The 21,838-nt window shown below is 40.0% G+C and overlaps 1 protein-coding gene and 1 pseudogene across 3 annotated transcripts; both read right to left on the minus strand.

Moving 5' to 3' along the window:
- Positions 1-908: 908 nt before the first annotated feature.
- Positions 909-7,552, minus strand: LOC115189209 (CMRF35-like molecule 5). Of its 3 annotated transcripts, none has more exons than XM_029747876.1 (5): positions 7,229-7,552; positions 3,611-3,922; positions 3,277-3,498; positions 1,381-1,532; positions 909-1,054 (listed from the first exon to the last, which is right to left on the minus strand). In XM_029747876.1, the coding sequence occupies exons 1-5, from the start codon at positions 7,266-7,268 to the stop codon at positions 917-919; spliced, it is 864 nt and encodes a 287-aa protein (XP_029603736.1). In that variant the 5' UTR covers positions 7,269-7,552; the 3' UTR covers positions 909-916. The 3 variants fall into 3 exon arrangements, with proteins under 3 accessions (XP_029603736.1, XP_029603738.1, XP_029603737.1); XM_029747878.1 differs by lacking the exon at positions 7,229-7,552 and adding an exon at positions 6,094-6,126; XM_029747877.1 differs by lacking the exon at positions 7,229-7,552 and adding an exon at positions 4,575-4,657.
- A 3,749-nt stretch (positions 7,553-11,301) lies between these two features.
- The window catches only part of LOC115189210 (uncharacterized), a 33,507-nt pseudogene continuing 22,970 nt past the window's right edge, over positions 11,302-21,838 (minus strand).

The following is a 21,838-nucleotide window of genomic DNA, read 5'->3' on the forward strand; positions in this document are numbered from 1 at the left end:
GGTTAAGATAATTATTGTGGCAGGTAGGATAATTAACATACATTTTTATTTAACAGGCAAGTCAGTAAAAAAAACTGCCAAACTGTCACGACTTTCGCCAAAGTCGGTCCCTCTCCTTGTTCGGGCGGTGTTCGGCGGTCGACGTCATCAACCTCTAGCCATCATGATCCATTTTCATTTTCCATTGGTTTTGTCTTTTCTTCCTTCACACCTGGTTCCAATCCCATCAATTACATGTTGTGTATTTAACCCTCTGTTTCCCCTCATGTCCTTGTCGGAGATTGTTTTTTTGTATGTGATGTGCTATTTAGTGTTGGTGTGCAACAGGTTTTGTACCCACTTGTTATTTTGGCTGTTTTGGAGTTTTGTCAGCATTTATTAAACAACAACAACTTGGTAATAAACAATTCGTTCTCCTGCGCCTGACTTCCCTGCACCCATTACCCATCACACGCACCCATTACACAACCCTAACCCGGACGACGCTGGGTGAATTGTGCGCCGCCTCATGGGACTCCCAATCACGGACGGTTGTGATACAGCCTGCAATCGAACCAGGGTCTGTAGTGACGCCTCTAGCACTGAGATGCAGTGCATTAGACCACTGAGCCAATCAGGAGCCATTAATGTGGCAGGTTAGGAGAATTAACGTGGCAGGTTAGGATAATTAACGTGGCAGGTTAGTAGAAACAAAATAGCAGGTTAGGAGAATTAACTTTGTCGGTTAGGAGAACTAACCTAGTAGGTTAGGAGAATGAGGTTAAGGTTAGGAAAAGGGTTAGGGTTAGCTAAAATGCTACAAGGAAGCAGCAAGTAGCTAACGCAAATCAATCTGGAGTAGAACCGAACTGCCCACTTATGTTGCTCCTCCCACTTATTTGTCAACGCCCACTTTCAACACACTCCACGTATGCAGTTACACATGAATCTGTGGAATACCTGTGGCAGAGCTAGTAGAGCTAGCAGAGACAGTAGAGTAGACTGAAGAGATGACCACAGGGAGTGTGTCTGTCTGTCTGTCTGCCTCTCTGATCTCCTCATACACACAGTCAACCTGCATACAGAACCAATGACAATAAATATATGTTCAGATATGAAAAGAAGTGGAGGCCCTCAACCATCAACATGTGTTGTTTGCCACTGTTTTTCTTCATGTAATGACAACAAGCTACAGAATGATAACAGACTACAGTAGAAACCCACTAGAGGCTGTAGACTCACACACTCAACTCTTAATGTTTAGTTTACCACCTCCCTGTCTATCACCTCTACACTACACTTTATTATGGATACACACACACACACACACACACACACACACACACACACACACACACACACACACACACACACACACACACACACACTTGTATCTCTCACCTCTCCAGTAGGGTCAGGTTGTGTGTTGGAGGAGACTGGTGGTGGTGGTGGTGTTCTCCTGGTTCCTCTCCTCTGTCTGTAGAACAGGAGCAGGACCAGTCCTAACACGGTCACCATGACTACCAGACCAGCACTGGTCCACACCATCAGACCTTACCACAGACAGGAGGAGAGACTTTACAGAGTACTGTATATATCATAGATACCATCAGACCTGACCACAGACAGGAGGAGAGACTTTACAGAGTACTGTATATATCATAGATACCATCAGACCTGACCACAGACAGGAGGAGAGACTTTACAGAGTACTGTATATATCATAGATACCATCAGACCTGACCACAGACAGGAGGAGAGACTTTACAGAGTACTGTATATATCATAGATACCATCAGACCTGACCACAGACAGGAGGAGAGACTTTACAGAGTACTGTATATATCATAGATACCATCAGACCTGACCACAGACAGGAGGAGAGACTTTACAGAGTACTGTATATATCATAGATACCATCAGACCTGACCACAGACAGGAGGAGAGACTTTATTATGGTTGAACAAAGCTGGTCAGTTTGCAAAAATGCCCAGGTTTTTCAGAAATGACCAGATCTTTGCAAACCTATGCAGACTATAAATATCATAGATGGATAGATACAACTGTCATTTAGTCGGTTTGTTGGTAGACTGGTGGATAGATCAGTCAATTAGATAAGGTAGGTTGGAAGGTAGTCAGTTGTATGGTCAGACAGACAGACAGAGCAGTGAAAATAAAGGTGTGATAAAGAAAGAGACTTAACTATCTTACTAGCTATGGGATGACAACTATAAAGGAAGAGACTTCACTATCTTACTAGCTGTGGGATGACAACTATAAAGGAAGAGACTTAACTATCTTGCTTTGGGATGACAAATATAAAGAAAGAGACTTAACTATCTTGCTTTGGGATGACAACTATAAAGGAAGAGACTTCACTATCTTACTAGCTATGGGATGACAAATATAAGTAAGAGTAAGATAGTAAGATAGTGTAAGATAGTGATCAGTGTAACCATAGCAACAGAGGCCATGGTGTCAGCAGCTGATTTCCACAAAACCTCAAGTGTTGCATCACTTCCTGCATCCCCATGACAACATAGTCCCTGCTACCACATAACAGAGCACCATTATATTTTAGGCACCACTGAAATCAGTATACATGAAACTTAACAGCACTCTGTCCTGCAAGAGAGTATTCCTAGAGATCTAGAGAGAGAGAGAGAGAGAGACAGAGACAGAGACAGAGAGAGAGTGAAAAAAGAGAGAGAGTGAAAAAAGAGAGCGAGAGAGAGAAACAGACAGACAGAGAGAGGGGGTATCAGAGAGATAGAGAGAGATTGAGTGGGAAAAGAGAGAGAGAGAGAGAGAGAGAGAGAGAGAGAAGCAGACAGACAGAGAGAGGGGGGGTATCAGAGAGAGAGAGAGAGAGAGAGAAGCAGACAGACAGAGAGAGGTGGGGTATCAGAGAGAGAGAGAGAGAGAGAGAGAGAGAGAGAGGGAAAAGAGAGAGAGAGAAGTAGTGACATTTGTCCAATGCTTGAACATGTACAATTGTTTTTTATCCAGCATTACAGCATTTCATATCACAACATATTAGTAGTAATGTCTGAGATGAGAGATTCATCATATCACAACATATTAGTTGTAATGTCTGAGATGAGAGATTCATCATATCATAACATATTAGTAATAATGTCTGAGATGAGAGATTCATCATATCACAACATATTAGTAGTAATGTCTGAGATGAGAGATTCATCATATCACAACATATTAGTTGTAATGCCTGAGATGAGAGATTCATCATATCACAACATATTAGTTGTAATGTCTGAGATGAGAGATTCATCATACCTGCTCTTGATAGACGACCACTGACATCTCCAGATGCCAGAAACGTTGTGGAGGGGTTAGAGGATGTTGTTAGGTTTGGGAGGGTTGTGGAGGTGTATGGGGATGTTGTAGAGAGGTTTGGGAGGGTTGTGGAGGTGTATGGGGATGTTGTAGAGAGGTTTGGGAGGGTTGTGGAGACATGGGGTCTGGAGGTGAGTGGTGACGGTGTAGGAATGGGAGGAGCTGTGAGTCAACAGAAAATACAGATAAACACCAATATTGAAAAAACTTCATGTCAGGAAATAAGTCAGGAAGTGAATTACTAGATACAAATGTATATGGAGTATTCTCTTACCATCTGTAACTATGAGACGCAACTCTTGGAATGTGTCCTTTATAGTTCTGTCCACTCCACACCAGTAGGTCCCAGAGTCTGACTTCCTCAGGTTCTTGATGGTCACATAGAATACATCTCCCTTGTCTTCTATACTGTATCTATCTTGAGATGCATTCTTAATCCCTTTAGTTTCAACCAGAATGTCTTTACCAGAACATGTCCCCTTGCAGAAGTATTTGTTGTTGTTCCCTGCCAATGTGAATGAGCAGCCCACAGTGACTTGTCCTCCTACCACTTCCTTAGTGACAGCTGACTCCACAACACATCGAGCTGTCAAACAGAAACACACAGTACAGACACAACTGATGACCTGTGAGATATACTTTAAACCTGCTAAAATCTAACTTTAACCCTGCTCAAATCGTACTTTAACCCTGCTCAAATCATACTTTAACCCTGCTCAAATCGTACTTTAACCCTGCTCAAATCGTACGTTAACCCTGCTCAAATCATACGTTAACCCTGCTCAAATCGTACTTTAACCCTGCTCAAATCGTACGTTAACCCTACCCAAATCTTACTTTTTGCAAAGCTGTCATCAAGGCAAAGGGTGGCTACTTTGAAGAGTCTCAAATATAAAATACATTTTGATTTATTTAATACCTTTTTTGTTACTACATGATTCCATATGTGTTATTTCACAGTTTTGTTGTCTTCGCTATTATTCTACAATGTAGAAAACAGAAAAATAAAGACAATTCTGGAATGAGTAGGTGTCCAAACTTTTGACTGGTACTGTATCTTATTCCTTATGTACTATATGATCCAGACAGTATTATGGAAACTGATACAGACAGACAGACAGACAGACAGACAGACAGAGACAGACAGACAGACAGAACAGACAGACAGACAGACAGACAGACAGACAGACAGACAGACAGACAGACAGACAGACAGACAGACAGACAGACAGAACTCCCTGAAAGGAGACAGCAGGAGACAACACGGAGTATCTTCATTCTGGACAGTTAATCCTCAGTTACTATACTGTTAAAGTTACTTTACTAACACAGTAACTGTACTGTTGAAGGTACTTTTACTACCATAGTTACTATACTGTTAATGTTATTTTACTATCACAGTTACTATACTGTTAAAGTTACTTTACTACACTCCAGCAAACACAGGTCCACAACAGCTTGTCTGTAAGCTACTAGTTTGACAGCAGGGTGTTTCTGAAGTGCTCGTCTTTCCTTATTGAAAGCTCCTCCCTCCTCTGACACCTCTCTCTCTATATATATAGATATATATAGATATATATAGATAGATATGTCTTGCTTGCATTGCCAAAGCAGATTTATATCCAGATTTATATCCATCTCTGTCTCTCTCATTTCAATTAATTTCAAAGGGATTTATTGGGAGGGGAAACATATGTTTACATTGCCAAAGCAAGTGAAGTAAAATGCATGTCAGAGAGATTGAGATGGTGGTGGTGGAGGTTTGGGCTTTAGCTTGCACATCCTGTTAATTTCTATGTAGTGACCTCAATGTCTCCAGGTCTATGTGCTGCAGAGTGAAACTGGTTCAAACTGGCCGGAGGTTAGACTTCTAAACCACCAGAGAACTCAGCTAGCTGTGGTGACTAAGTGTTAAAACTGTCAACTTCTCTGTTCTAAAGTTACCATGTTTGTTTCAGCAGAGGAGGAACACATTGTTGAGATGATGACATTATAGTTAAAGTATACATCGTTATACACTGCTCAAAAAAATAAAGGGAACACTTAAAACCTGTTGAGGCCAGGGGGCAGGATCTAATCCCGGTATTGGGATTCATTGTCATGTGACCATGGCGGGGAATTCAAAACTGCAAGAGTAATCATTTCAAATAATCAAATAATCAACTATTTTCCTCCATTTGAAAGATATATCTCCTAAATCTAACCACGCTGTCCGATTTTCAGAGGCATTACGGAGAATGCATAAAGTTAGGTTATGTGAGGAGAGTACATTGACAATAGCTGCGTGTAATGTTTAGCCAATTCAAAGAAGGGCATCAACAGACAGAAAACTAGCTAGAATTATGCACTTACCTTTGACAATCTGCATCAGATGACACTCATAGGACATTATGTTATACAATACATGCATTTTTAGTTCCATCAAGTTCATATTTATATCCAAAAACAGCATTTACAGTCGCGGTGAAATTCAGAATTTTTTTCGGCTCGAATGCACCCAGTGAATCCAGCATTACAAATCACGGAATTACTATTCGAAAACATTGGTAAATTTTAATATTGTCATTCAAAGAATAATATATTATCATCTCGTAATTGCTACCGAATGGCCAGATCTCAAAATAACTTTACTGGGAAATCACATTTTGCATAAACTGGGTACTATGCTAACAACAATAAGCTATATGCTAAGCTAAGCTATACCGTTAGCATTAGCATCATCTAATATCGATAATAACATTCTAAATATCCCCTTACCTTTGATTATCTCCATCAGAAGGCGCTGCCAGAGATCCCAGGTCCAGAACAAATGTGGTTTCTTTTGACAAAGTTCATAATTTATCATTTATGTCCAAATAGTTAGCGTTCAGTAGGCTCCCACAAAATGAGGTGGGCAGTGTAAAGTCACGTCGAAAAGCTAAAGAAAACCTAGTAAATAATCTATTTACGTTTGTTTAAACATGTCAAACGTTGTTTAGCATTAATCTTTTGGTCCATTTTTAACGTGAAACATCAGTAAACATCAGTAATATTTTCACACAACCTATCAAGTGTCTAGAATAAACGATTATGACAAAGACACTCTTCTCAGATTCATGCGCAGGCGCAAAAAATGAAGTGATGACGTGTCAACTTGTAAGCTTTCTAATTCGGTCTGTATTCATGACAGATGCTTCCAACAACTTTCTAAAGATCGTTGACATCTAGTGGAAGCAGTAGGAGTTGCGAACTGAATCCTTTCTCACTGTGGTATCTTTAAAACAATGACACTAAATAGTACAGTCACAAAATTCTCATTTTTTTAAATCTATTTTTCACAGGTTTTTGCCTGCAAAATGAGTTTTGTTATACTTACAGACACCATTCAAACTGTTTTAGAAAATTCAGAGTGTTTTCTATCCAAACCTAAACAATAATATGCATATTCTAGCTTCTGAGTTGGTGTAGGAGGCAGTTAAAAATGCGCACATATTTTTTTCCAAAATTCTCAATACTGCCCCCTAGCCCTACTCAAATCTAACTTTAACCCTGCTCAAATCTTACTTTTTGCAAAGCTGTCATCAAGGCAAAGGGTGGCTACTTTGAAGATTCTCAACTATAAAATAGATTTTGATTTATTTAATACCTTTTTTTTTACTACATGATTCCATATGTGTTATTTCACAGTTTTGTTGTCTTCACTATTATTCTACAATGTAGAAAACAGAAAAACAAAGAAAATCCTGGAATGAGTAGGTGTGTCCAAACTTTTGACTGGTACTGTATCTTATTCCTTATGTACTATATGATCCAGACAGTATTATGGAAACTGATACAGACAGACAGACAGACAGACAGACAGACAGACAGACAGACAGACAGACAGACAGACAGACAGAAAGACAGAACTCACCTGAGAGAAGACAGCAGGAGACAATATGGAGTATCTTCATTCTGGACAATTACTCCTCAGTTACTATACTGTTAAAGTTCTTTTACTATCACAGTTACTATACTCTTAAAATTACTTTACTATCTCAGTTACTCTACTGTTAAAGTTACTTTACAACCACAGTTACTATACTCTTAAAATTACTTTACTATCACCGTTACTATACTGTTAAAGTTACTTTACTATACTGTTAACGTTACTTTACTATCACAGTTACTACACTGTTTAAGTTATTTTACTATACTACCAGCTAGCACAGTTCCACAACAGCTTCTCTGTCAGCTACTAGTGTGACAGCAGGGTGTTTCTGAAATGCTCTTTCTTCCCTTATTGAAAGCTCCTCCCTCCTCTGACCCCCCACTCCCTCTCTCTCTCTCTCTCTCTCTCTCTCTCTCTCTCTGTCTCTCTCTCTCTCTCTCTCTCTCTCTCTCTCTCTCTCTCTCTCTCAAGACATATATATATATATCTTGCTTACATTGCCAAAGCAGAGATACTGTATGTCCATCTCTGTCTCTCTCATTTCAATTAATTTCAAAGGGCTTTATTGGTAGGGGAAACATATGTTTACATTGCCAAAGCAAGTGAAGTAAAATGCATGTCAGAGAGATTGAGATAGTGATGGTGATGGTGGAGTGGGTGGGCATTAGCTGACACATCCTGTTGATTTCTCTGAATTGACCTCAGTGTCTGCAGGTCTGTGTGCTGCAGAGTGAAACTGGTTCAAACCGTCCGGAGTTTAGACTTCTAAACCACAAGAGAACTCAGCTTCCTGTAGGTGACTTAGTGTTAAAACTGTCAACTTCTCTGTTCTAAAGTTACCATGTTTATTTCAGGAGGAACACAATGTTGAGATGATGACATTATAGTTAAAGTATACATCGTTATATTTTATTATGTATTTTTCTGACATTTCATTGATTTGGATCGTTGATCAATTATATTAATAAATCTATTCTCTTATCGACAACCAGTCGTCTCTCTCTCTATTGAGCCTGGGGACGAGGTTACAGTTATTCTAATGACCTATGTGTTTCATCTCAGTCAATTCAGGAAGTGAAGTGAAATTCCATTCACGGATTGAGAAGTCCACATGAAAAATGATGGTCGTCAATGATACATTTAATTGCTTTTCGTTGTCTGGTTTGAAATGGAATTTAATTGAATTGAATTGGACCCCAGCTCTGGTAACAACAACACTGTGTCACAACCAGATGATCAGACAACCTCTTCTCTTCAGACTACAGACCATAGAATTACATATTAGAACTTAATTACATAATAGACTTTAATTAGTGCTACAGAGTCTATTCAGAGTCAATAGCTGTGACATTGTTTGACATCCAATGCTTTGTCATTCAGCGCCTGATTGTTAGTGGTCGGGGTCACGAGCAATGCATTCTGGGTCAGCGTTGGACACAGGCTGAGGGTCCACTGCATTCTGGGTAGAAGTTCAACTTTCTTCCTCCTCACCATCATTAACATGTTAGACAGTGAGGAGAATCATTAGGTGAAGAAAGATACAGACGTGCACACACATGCATTCAAGTTAAAAAGCCATTACAGTGAAAGTCCAGGTTCTGCACACAAAAATGAGATTCGCGTTTCACGTTTCTAACCGAGAAATATAAAATGTTCTAGAAATGTTTAATGGAAGATATAGACTATGATGCTGTGCACAATGATACACTGACACAAATGTAAGAACATCAATTATTTATGTCTAAATATGTGAATACATTTCGCATTTGATTCTGTACCATTTCCAAGATTGGCCTTTTTTAATATATTTTGTTAAACATTTTATAAAAGTCTAAATGGTATCTTATACACTACAGTTGGGGGAAACATGGGACAGTGATGCTTATTTCTAATGTAATAAACTTGTTGTTCCACCTTGTAAACCAGTACCAGAAATCCTCTTGAAGGTTTTTCACACTTACTAGAGAGCTCTCTTTTAAGTAAGCCCATTCAGCATCATCCACATCCTCTTAAGCCGTATCCCCACCCATCTCTTTAAGAACTCACATGAGGCCATGAGTTAAACTGAGTGATTAAGGTAGTGTAGTAAACAAGTGGCGAAAGTAGTAGACTACAATAGGGAACATCTCCAGGTAAAAAGACACTTAATTGGCCCAGCGTCGTCCAGGTTTGGCCGGGGTAAATAAGAATTTGTTCTTAACTGACTTGCCTAGTTAAATAAAGGTGAAATAAATCAAATTAAAAATATAAAAAATCTAGTCCTTTGCCTATATAATAACATGTTGTTCTTCACATTGCCTCTGATAAAGACACTATAAATCTAATCATATGACGATAGAGATGCTATTTATATACATGTCAAGGTGACCAGGGACAATTATATGGCTTAACAGTACAAATACGATAGTCGGGAAGCAAGTACAGGAAGTGAATCATTTAATAAATAAATAGAACGTAATACAAAACAAGAAAAGCGTACAGACATGAAAACAAAACAGAGTCAATAACGCCTGAGGAAAGAACCAAGGGAAGTGAAAGATAAAACGAAGGTAATCAGGGAAGTGTTGGAATCCAGGTGAGACTCATGAGGTGCAGTTGCGCGTAACGATAGTGGCAGGTGTGCGTAATCATGAGACAGCTGGCGACAACGAGCGCCAGAAAGGGGGAGCAGGAGTAAACATGATGCACGACCTACACAGATCGATCAAGATGGCGAGATACAACTAAAGGCACAAAGTGGAGGAGCATTTCAGTGGGACAGACACGACGCGTATGGGGTCACGGATTACAAAAAGAAAGCTAGTCACATCGCAGACACCAACGCCACCATACCCGGACGAGCTAAATACCTTTTTCTCAGGCAACTCTAAGCCCTTGAGGACAATGAGGACTAAGTGGTTAAGGTCTCCACGGAGGACATGTGTATTAGAGGATACTGTTGGGCTGCATCACAGCCTGGTATAGCAACTCCACCACCACTGACCAAAAGGTGTCCTGCCTGCCCTCCAGGACACCTACAACACCAGGTGTTGCAGGAAGGCCAAGAAGATCATCAGGGACCTTGTAGCCACCCGAACTAAGGCCTGTTCTTCTTGCTTCCATCACTTAGACAGTATAGGAGCATAATATCAACAACTGGAATACTAAAGTTACCATGTTCGTTTCAGCAGAGGAGGAAGACATTATTGAGATGGTGACAATATAGTTAAAGTATCAGTCTATTTGATTATATATGTTTTACATTTCATTAATCCACATTAACAGTATTTGAGAAAGTATGGTCAAGAATGGATTTTGATAGGTTAAAAAATTATTCAAATGTTAGAGACTTTACTGACTGTAAATACTAGTAAATAGCAGAACATTCCACTTGAAGGTCCCTCCAACTGTCAGGTTGGTGGGTGTAGCTGGTGTATAAAGTCAGGTGCAGGAGAGCAGAGATGAGTGAAACAACGCGCTTTACTAGACAGCACAAAGTAAAACAATTCACAAAGTGCAAAAAGAACGGTTGCCACAAAGCACGGGTGATAAACAGCACCCGGCACAAACCAGCCGGAACATACCGACCCGAACAATTAACAAACACTCACAAAGACATGGGGGAAACAGAGGGTTAAATACATGACAAGTAATTGGGAAATGAAAACCAGGTGTGTGGGGAAACAAGGACAAAACAAATGGAAAATGAAAAGTGGATCGGCGATGGCTAGAAGACCAGTGACGTCGACCGCCGAACACCGCCCGAACAAGGAGAGGAACCGACTTCGGCGGAAGTCGTGACACCAACTGATAATTACTAGTGGGAGGTTAAAAAATGATTCAAATGTTACAGAGACTTTACTGACTGTAAATACTAGTAAATACCAGAACATTCCACTTGAAGGTCCCTCCGACTGATAATTACTAGTGGGAGACTTGTCTATCATCCCTGAGCATCGACTTCTCCCACATACTGACCACTGACTTCACGAACTGAGGAAATTACCTTGACAACAGCATTTACAGAATTACATACAACAACAAAACAATACTTATATTAAAACAATCTATCAATATGGTTTTTGAACACTTTAATTTGATTACAAGCATGATAGATGTACTGTTATGTCATGGTTGAGACAGTTTGATATTAGTCAATCAGCGATCTCAGTGAGTTCACATCAAGTGAATGTTTACAACTTGTTGCTCTCAGTTTACTAGAGATATTTTCAGAGTTTCCAACATGTTATTAACACAGCGTTAGTTTGGGTCTGTTGTTTTACTAATGAGGGTTTTGTAGGTGGAGTCTTGGGTTGTTGTGTTGAGGGTTTGGTAGGTGGAGTCTTGGGTTGTTGTGTTGAGGGTTTGGTAGGTGGAGTCTTGGGTTGTTGTGTTGAGGGTTTGGTAGGTGGAGTCTTGGGTTGTTGTGTTGAGGGTTTGGTAGGTGGAGTCTTGGGTTGTTGTATTGAGGGTTTGGTAGGTGGAGTCTTGGGTTGTTGTGTCTGGATTGGTGACTGGCCCTGTGGAACACACAACATATAAATCATGTGTGTGCACGTGCAGTGGTGTGGTGTAATGGTGTAGTAGTGCAGTGGTGTAGTGGTGTAGTGGTGTAGTGGTACAGTGGTGTAGTAGTGTATGGAACATTTGGTATACTCTATTTTTGCCCAAAATGTCCCAAACGGCCCGCCAGGTGAAGGAAAGGCTCCCTGTGTGAAAACTTCTATGAGAAACAGTGACATGTTCTCTGAATGACCATAAATGATCAATCTTTCAGTCAGGTAAACCAATGTTTTACTCTGCTGGCCTAAATATTAGATACAGTAACATTTCTAGCATGAGTATCCAGGACAACTCATCTGAGCTTGTCTTGGCATGGCTCAGTGTCAGCTTAGTTCTGTGGTGTGTAAACCACCACTGTGTTCTTGTGTTCTGAGTTCCTACAGTACCTCTCTTCCAACTACAGACCCAAGCTGGACTGGGCTGGCCTGGTTAGTCATTCAACTGAAGCCTGGAACTGTACTGACATTGAAAATGTGAAAAAAAATCAATCAGATCCAGCAGTGTGAAAAGGTGTTTAGTGACAGTACTGGTACAGCATAATATACTGTAGGCTAATAAACTGTACTCTACCTCTTGTATTAGTGTGAAAATGGGCTTAGTGACAGTACTGGTACTGCATAATATACTGTAGTCTAATAAACTGTACTCTACCCCTTGTATTAGTGTTAAATGGGTTTTAGTTACAGTACTGGTTCTGTGTAATTGATGGAAAGACAACTAATGAAGTCATGATGAAGCACCAGAGACTTCTTTATTTCAACAAGGTTGTTGTTAAATAAGAGAACAGTCTAGTTTGTAACAGTGATAAAGTTGTCTATCAACTGTTAAAATCATGTTCACAGAACCAGTTCCAACTGAACTATTTGACCATCAATAGATTAAAGAAAGAGCCATTTAGTTTTTAACACAGCTGCCCCATATCATCAGCTATGCACTTTTGTTTTCATTTGGGGAAACATCATTTTCTAATATTACATTTTTCAGTCCTTTATATTGTTATTAGGCCAATAAAATAGATGTGTGTTGACTTGGATTAGGCCATGGGAATATAATAGTGTCTGCTAGGCTGTGTAAACACTCCACTATGCCACTGTATGCCTGTGTGCACGTAAATACTGTACATACAGAAATACAAACATACAGTACATACATATATATGGGGTCACATATAAGTTTGGGGTCACTTAGAAATGTCCTTGTTTTTGAAAAAAATATTATTTTTTTGTCCATTAAAATAACATAAAATTGATCAGAAAAACCGTGTAGACATTGTTAATGTTGTAAATGACTATTCTAGCTGGATACGGCAGATTTTTATGGAATATCTACATAGGCGTACAGAGGCCCATTATCAGCAACCATCACTCCCATGTTCAAATGGAACAGAACAGAATAGAAAGAGGAGTGGGAGGCCCCGGTGCACAACTGAGCAAGAGGACAAGTACATTAGAGTGTCAAACATAATTGCAAAAGGGTTTTCTAATGATCAATTAGCCTTTTAAAATGATAAACTTGGATTAGCTAACACAATGTGCTATTGTAACACAGGAGTGATGGTTGCTGATAATCGGCCTCTGTACGACTGTGTAGATATTCCATTAAAAAACAGCCGTTTCCAGCTACAATAGTCATTTACAACATTAACAATGTCTACACTGTATTTCTGATCAATTTGATGTTATTTTAATGGACAAAAAATTTGCTTTTCTTTCAAAAACAAGAACATTTCTAAGTGACCCAAACTTTTGAACGGTAGTGTACACACATACATACATACATACATACATACATACATACATACATACATACATACATACATACATACATACATACATACATACATACATACATACATACATACATACATACATACATACATATGAGAGTTACTCACTTGAGGATGTCCTGTCTCTCCTCCATTTGTAGATCAGTAGCAGGATGAGTCCCACAACCAACACAGCCAGACTCACACACACCATGATGACCACTGGTGGACCTAGAACTACAAAAACAAGATAATTACACTTTGCCTATGAAACACACCGTGAGTTAGGATTAATTTAGCACTTCCTAAGGCTTCCACTAGATGTCAACAGTCTTTACAAAGTGTTTTGACTCTTCTCCGGTAAAAACTGACCGAACGAGAGGCCTGGAAAGTTGGTCATAGAGGGAGGGCCATTACTACTATGACGCGGGCGCCCATGGGTACCCTTTCATTCCGAAACGTGTAGTAAGACAATGCAATCGTCCGCCTTGAATGTTATTGAAGCTCTGATTGAAAAAGGCCCTAAAGATTTATGTTATACAACGTTTGACATGTTTGAACGAACGTAAATATATATTTTTTGCACATTCGTGACGACAAGTCCCGTGCGCCTCGTACATTATGAGTAGCCTTCGGAACGCGCTAACAAGAAGGAGCTATTGGGACATAAATTATTAACTTTTTAGAACAAAACTACATTTGTTGTGGACCTGGGATACCTGGAAGTGCCTTCTGATGAAGATAATCAAAGGTAAGGGAATATTTACAATAGTATATTTGATTTTAGATGGTTCCAAGATGGCGCTAACCTGTATCGCCTAGCCTATTTTTCTGAGCATAGGACCTCGTTTATTGCAAAGTGTGATTTCCCAGTAAAGTTATTTTTAAATCTGGCAATGCGGTTGCATTCAAGAGATGTTAATCTATAATTCTTTGAATGACAATATTACATTTTAACCTCTCTAGGGCAGGTGGCACCAAATCGTCCCACCTACGTAACAGCCAGTTGAATCCTGTGGCGCGATTTTCAAATACCTTAGAAATGCTATTACTTCAATTTCTCAAACATATGACTATTTTACAGCTATTTAAAGACAAGACTCTCGTTAATCTGACCACACTGTCCGATGTCAAAAAGGCTTTACAACGAAAGCAAAACATTAGATTATGTCAGCAGAGTACCCAGCCAGAAATAATCAGACACCCATTTTTCAAGCTAGCATATAATGTCACAAAAACCCAGAAGACAGCTAAATGCAGCACTAACCTTTGATGATCTTCATCAGATGACACACCTAGAACATTATGTTATACAATACATGCATGTTTTGTTCAATCAAGTTCATATTTATATCAAAAACCAGCTTTTTACATTAGCATGTGACGTTCAGAACTAGCATACCCCCCTCAAACTTCCGATGAATTTACTAACAATTTACTAAATTACTCACGATAAACGTTCACAAAAAGCATAACAATTATTTTAAGAATTATAGATACAGAACTCCTCTATGCACTCGATATGTCCGATTTTAAAATAGCTTTTCGGTGAAAGCACATTTTGCAATATTCTAAGTAGATAGCCCGGCATCACAGGGCTAGCTATTTAGACACCCACCAAGTTTAGCCTTCACCAAAGTCAGATTTACTATTAGAAAAGTTTGATTACCTTTCCTGTTCTTCGTCAGAATGCACTCCCAGGCCTTCTACTTCAATAACAAATGTAGGTTTGGTCCCAAATAATCCATAGTTATGTTCCAACAGCGACGTTTTGTTGTGCGTTCAAGACACTATCCCAATGGTAAATAACGGTCACGCGCACGGCGCATTTCGTGACAAAAGATTTCTAAATATTTCATTACTGTACTTCGAAGCATGTCAACCGCTGTTTAAAATCAATTTTTATGCCATTTTTCTCGTAAAAAAGCGATAATATTCCGACCGGGAATCTGCAATTAGGTAAACAGCCGAAAGAAAATACAGCACGTGGTCGACTCGGTCACGCGCCTAATTCCTTTGTCCTCTTATCGGCCACTTGGCAAAGGCGATTATGTGTTTCAGCCTGGGGCTGCCTCGATATCGTTCAGGTTTTTCCCAGGCTCTGAGAGCCTATGGAAGCCGTAGGAAGTGTCACGTTACAGCTAAGATCCCCACTCTTCAATAAACAGAGACAAGAAGAACGACTCCTTGTCAGACAGGCCACTTCCTGCATGAAACCTTCTCAGGTTTTTGCCTGCCATATGAGTTCTGTTATACTCACAGACACCATTCAAACAGTTTTATAAACTTTAGGGTGTTTTCTATCCAAAGCCAATAATTATATGCATATTCTAGTTACTGGGCAGGAGTAGTAACCAGATTAAATCGGGTACGTTTTGTATCCGGCCGTGTAAATACTGCCCCCTAGCCCTAACAATGTTTTCGAAATAGTAATTTTGTAAATTGTAGCGCTGATTCACTGGAAGCATTTGGGGAAAATATTTTCTGAACGTCACGCGCCGATGTAAAATGCTGTTTTTATATATAAATATGAACTTTATCGAACAAAAAATGCATGTATTGTGTAACATGATGTCCTAGGAGTGTCATCTGATGAAGATTGTCAAAGGTTAGTGCTGCATTTAGCTGTGTTTTGGGTATTTGTGATGCATGCTAGTTGCTTTGAAAATGGCAGTGTGATTATTTTTGGCTGTGTACTCTCCTAACATAATCTAATGTTTTGCTTTTGCTGTAAAGCCTTTTTGAAATCAGACAACGTGGTTCGATTCAGGAGAGGTGTATCTATAAATTGATGTAAAATAGTCATATGTTTGAGAAATTGAAGTTATAGCATTTATGAGGTATTTGTATTTCGCGCGATGCGATTCCACTGGCTGTTGACCAGGGTGGGACGCAAGCGTCCCAGGTTCCCAGACAGGTTAACCCTGCTCTAATCTAACTTTAACCCTGCTCAAATCTAACTTTAACCCTGCTCAAATCTAACATTAACCCTGCTCAAATCTTACTTAACCCTGCTCAAATCTAACTTTAACCCTGCTCAAATCTACTTTAACCCTGCTCAAATCTAACATTAACCCTGCACAAATCTTACTTTAACCCTGCTCAAATCTAACTTTAACCCTGCTCAAATCTAACTTTAACCCTGCTCAAATCTTACTTTAACCCTGCTCAAATCTAACTTTAACCCTGCTCAAATCTAACTTTAACCCTGCACAAATCTAACTTTAACCATGCTGAAATCTAACTTTAAAAAATGCATGTATTGTGTAACATGATGTCCTAGGAGTGTCATCTGATGAAGATCGTCAAAGGTTAGTGCTTCATTTAGCTATGTTTTGGGTATTTGTGATGCATGCTAGTTGCTTGGAAATGGCTATGTGGTTATTTGTGTCTATGTACTCTCCTAACATAATCTAATGTTTTGCTTTCGCTGTAAAGCCTTTTGGAAATCAGACAACGTGGTTCGATTCAGGAGAAGTGTATCTATAAAATGGTGTAAAATATTCCTATGTTTGAGAACTCTGAATTATGACATTTTGTGGTTTTAAATTTGGCGCTCTGATTTTTCACTGGCTGTTGAATAGTGTGGGACGATTGCGTCCCACCTACCCTACAGAGGTTAAACTTAACAGCACTCTCACTCTGTCTTGCAGGAGAGTCCAAGGATGGAGAGTCTACAGAGGAGGAAGGGGGGGAATGGTGGCGGGTGAAAAAAGTGAAAGCGAAGGAGGCAACACTCGACACTATGGAACACAAAGCTTTTACTATCTCATCCTGGAATATACAAGGTCTGAGGTCATCTGCCTTTGGCCTGAAGAGCAGGAACCCAGACATTATCAAAGAAATTGGAAATACAGACATTGTCATCCTACAAGAAACATGGTACAGAGGAGACGGACCCACTGGTTGCCCACTAGGTTACAGAGAGCTGGTAGTCCCATCCACCAAACTACCAGGTGTGAAACAGGGAAGAGACTCAGGGGGTATGCTAATTTGCTATAGAGCAGACCTAATCCACTCTATTAAATTAGTCAACATTTTAATAACCAACACAAATGGGTCTCAACTCCTGCAGATCTGTCAGATGCTGGGTATGTACATAGTCATTGGCTTCGAAGAGTCTCCTATGGTAGGTACACCTACAGCTCATCACTTGGCTGTAGTACTGTAGATTACTTTAACACTGACCTCAACCCAGATTATCTCAGAGCGTTCACAGTCAGCCCACTGACACCCCTATCAGATCACAGCAAAATCTAGTCTACCTGAACAGAGAAATACTCAGTCATGAGGCATCAAAGCCAAAGGAACTGCACAATATTAAGAAATGCTGTAGATTGAAGGAAAGTAGTGTAGAAACCTACCAAAAAACAATTAGGCAACAACAAATTCAATCCCTTTTAGACAACTTCCTGGACAAAACATTTCACTGTAATAGTGAAGGTGTAAACTTGGCAGTAGAAAGTCTAAACAGTATATTTGATGAAGAATGCAAAAACCTAAGAAAGAAATTGAGAAACCTATCCAATCAAAAACATACACCCAGAAAAGCTAAGTCTACGTCTTCACTATGGTGAACCACTTAAAAAAATACTGAAATACACGAAGGAAAAAGAAGGAACAGCATGTCAGAAATCACCTCAATGTAATAGAATCTAAACAACACACTAAACAAACAACAACACAAAGAGTTATCTTTCCAAAATGGAGATGTGTGGAGAAGCCATTTCTCCAATCTTTTTGTCTCTATAACAAAGAACAAACAGCAAAAACATATACGTTATCAATTACAAATCTTAGAATCAGCTATTAATTACGCGATAAATTGGTCCTTTGACCTTTGCCTGTCCTGACCCTGTGCCCGCCCACCAGACCACTGCCTGTCTCTAACCCTGAGCCTACCTGCTGTCCTGTACCTTTGCTCCTCCTCTGGATTACCGACCTCTGCATGACCTGAGCCTGCCTGCCGTCCTGTACCTTGACCTCTGCTCTGGATTATCGACCCCTGCCTGCCTTGACCTGTCGTTTGCCTGCCCCTGTGGTTACAATAAACATTGTTACTTCACAGTGTGCACTTGGGTCTTAGCTTGATTCCTGATAAGCCAATCATGGATAGTTGGAAGGTTGCCGTCTTTCTGTGGCTTAACCTACAAGGCTTGTATGTAACCATTTTATTCATATTTACAGATGGCATACGAGTTTGTTATTAAGGCACATGAATGTTCAGGTATTCGAGAAGGCATTTCTGCCAAAAAACGCATTTTGATTAAAAAATGTTTACGTTCATACGACTCTCCTGTGAAGTCGTGACTTGAGACACACCTAGTTTCCCAAATCAGGTCACATATCAACACATTGACGAGGGCACTAGTACAGTCTGCAGCACCCGGCCCCACCCTACTAGAATCTGAAGTCAAATGTCTACTGTTTGCTGATCTGGTGCTTCTGTCCCCAACTAAGGTGGGCATACAGCAGCACCTAGATCTTCTGCACAGATTCTGTCAGACCTGGGCCCTGACAGTAAAGCTCAGTAGGACAAAAATAATGATGTTTCAAAAAAGGTCCAGTTGTCAGGACCACAAATATAAATTCCATCTAGACACCGTTGCTTTTTTGCACACAAAACTACACATACCTCGACCTAAACATCATTGCCAGATGTAACTTCCACAACTGTGAACATTCTTAGAGACAAGGCAAGGGACTTTTATGCCATGAAAAGGAAGATAAAATTGGACATACCAATTAAGATTTGGCAAAAAATTATTGAATAATTCATAGAACCCATTGCCCTTTATGGTTGTGAGGTCTGGGGTCCGCTCACCAACTAAGAATTCACAAAATGGGGACAAACACCAAATTCAGAGTCCGCAATCTGCAAAAAGATCCTCTTTGTACAATGTAAAACACCAAATACGGTGGGGAGAACAAGTAGAGCTAAGTATCAAAATCCAGAAAAGAGCTAATAAAATCCACACCCACCTAAAAGGAAGCAATTCCCAAACCTTCCATTCCAAAGCCATCACCTACAGAGAGATGAACCTGGAAAATAGTATCCTAAGCATGCTGGTCCTGAGGCTCTGTTCACAAACAGACCCCACAGAGCCCCAGGACTGCAACACAATTAGACCCAACCGTTGCCCCACCTGGTTTCTGACCCCTGCCTGCCTTGACCTGTCTATTGCCTGCCCCTGTTGGATTATTAAACTATAGTTTCTCTGACGTGGTCTGCATCTGGGTCTAACCCTTTTCTGCTTTAACTATTTAAACATCGTTACATCACTGTATATAGACACATGACATTTCAAATGTCTTTATTCTTTTGGAACTTGTGTAAGTGTAATATTTGCTGTTCACTTTTTGTTTATTTCACTTTGCTCATCCATTTCACTTGCTTTGGCAATGTAAACATTTGTTTCCTATGCCAATAAAACCACTTGAATTGCAGGAGAGAGAGAGAGAAAGAGAGAGAGAGAGAGAGAGAGAGAGAGAGAGAGAAATAGACCGAAATAGAGAGAAATAGAGAGGAAATAGAGAGAAGAGAGAGAGAGAGAGAGAGAGAGAGAGAGAGAGAGAGAGAGAGAGAGAGAGAGAGATTTGTCTAATGCTTGACCAGATATTGTTGTTTCTGTCTATAGCAGCACATTGAAGTTGTCTGAAGGTGAAAGAATGATTGCAAGGGACAAGTCCATCATACCTGCTCTCTGTGAAGGACCAACACTGATGTCTCCAGATGGAAGGAAGGTTGTGGAGAAATGAGGTCTGGAGGTGACAGTTGACGGTTTAGGAGGAGCTGTGTGTAAAACAAAAGAACAGGCAGCCACAAATACTGTCACCATTTTACTGTTCTCTAATGAAGTCATGAAGCCTGTAACAAACATTAACCTCTGACAAATGTGACTAAAGGTTCACTTACCATCTGTAACTGTGAGACGCACCTCTTGGTATGAATCTTTATAGATCTGTCCACTCCACACCAGTAGGTCCCAGAGTCTGACTTCACCAGGTTCTTGATGGTAACAGTGAAGTCTCCATTTATTTTGTCATGTATGGTGTATCTTCCTCTCTCAATATAGTTCTTGTTCTTCTGAGTTTGAACCAGAATGTCATTGTAACTGTCACATTTCTTCCTACAGAAGTACTTATCATTGCTTTTTACAAACCATTTATCTGCATATGAGCGCTGTATTGTGACCTCTCCCCCAACAACTCCAGTCGTCTTAGTGATGTCTGACTCCACAACACAGAGAGCTGTAAAACAGAAACATACGGTCACTAAAGAGGTACTGGACCTCTTTGTCCTCAACACCCTCATAGTCCTACTGTACCCATCAACAGAGACATGAGATAAGTTCAGTACATTCCACCATGAATATGCAGATATATCAACTGATCATATCTCTAGTGTATCACGTTCTGGCTCCTTATAGACAAATCATTATCTTAGTATATTATATCATCCAGACAGTATCCAGTCTAGTACTATATAAACTGAGACAGGACAGACAGACAGACACAGACAGACAGACAGACAGACAGACAGACAGACAGACAGACAGACAGACAGACAGACAGACAGACAGACAGACAGACAGACAGACAGACAGACAGACAGACAGACAGACAGACAGACAGAGACAGACAGAACTCACCTGAAAGGAGACAGCAGGAGACAACATGCAGTATCTTCATTCTGAAGAGTTACTCCTCAGTTACTATACTGTTAAAGTTACTTTACTATCTCAGTTACTATACTGTTAAAGTTACTTTACTACCACAGTTAACATACTGTTCAAGTTACTTTACTATCACAGTTACCATACTGTTAAAGTTACTTTACTACCACAGTTACTATACTATTAAAGTTACTTTACTACCACAGTTAACATACTGTTAAAGTTACTTTACTATCACATTTACCATACTACCACCTGGTGCATCAACAAGCCCAGGTCCACAACAGCTTCTCTGTCAGCTACTCTCAGTCCTACTAAACCATCACCAGTCAGACAGTGTTTGACAGCTGGGTGTTTCTGAAGTCTTCTTTCTTCCTTTATTGATGCTCCTCCCTCCTCTGACACCACACCCTACTCTCTGTCCCTCTGCATATCAGAGAGATGGAGATAGTGATGGTGGTGGTGGAGGGGGAGGGCATTAGCCCCATATCCTGGTTCTGAAATGACCTCACTGTCTGGAGGTCTATATGTGCTGCAGAGTGAAACTGGTTCAAACCGGCCGGAGGATAGACTTCTAAACCACCAGAGAACTCAGCTAGCTGTGGTGAC

This window comes from Salmo trutta, unplaced genomic scaffold, assembly GCF_901001165.1.
Source record: "Salmo trutta unplaced genomic scaffold, fSalTru1.1, whole genome shotgun sequence".
Lineage (NCBI taxonomy): Eukaryota > Metazoa > Chordata > Actinopteri > Salmoniformes > Salmonidae > Salmo > Salmo trutta.

Coding starts and splice junctions, on each gene's coding strand:
- LOC115189209 (XM_029747876.1), bottom strand. CDS start 7,268: ATGAAGATACTCCATATTGTCTCCTGCTGTCTTCTCTCAG. Junction 3,923..7,228: donor CTCCTGCTGTCTTCTCTCAG/GTGAGTTCTGTC, acceptor TCTGTTTGACAG/CTCGATGTGTTGTGGAGTCA. Junction 3,499..3,610: donor GCGTCTCATAGTTACAGATG/GTAAGAGAATAC, acceptor GTTGACTCACAG/CTCCTCCCATTCCTACACCG.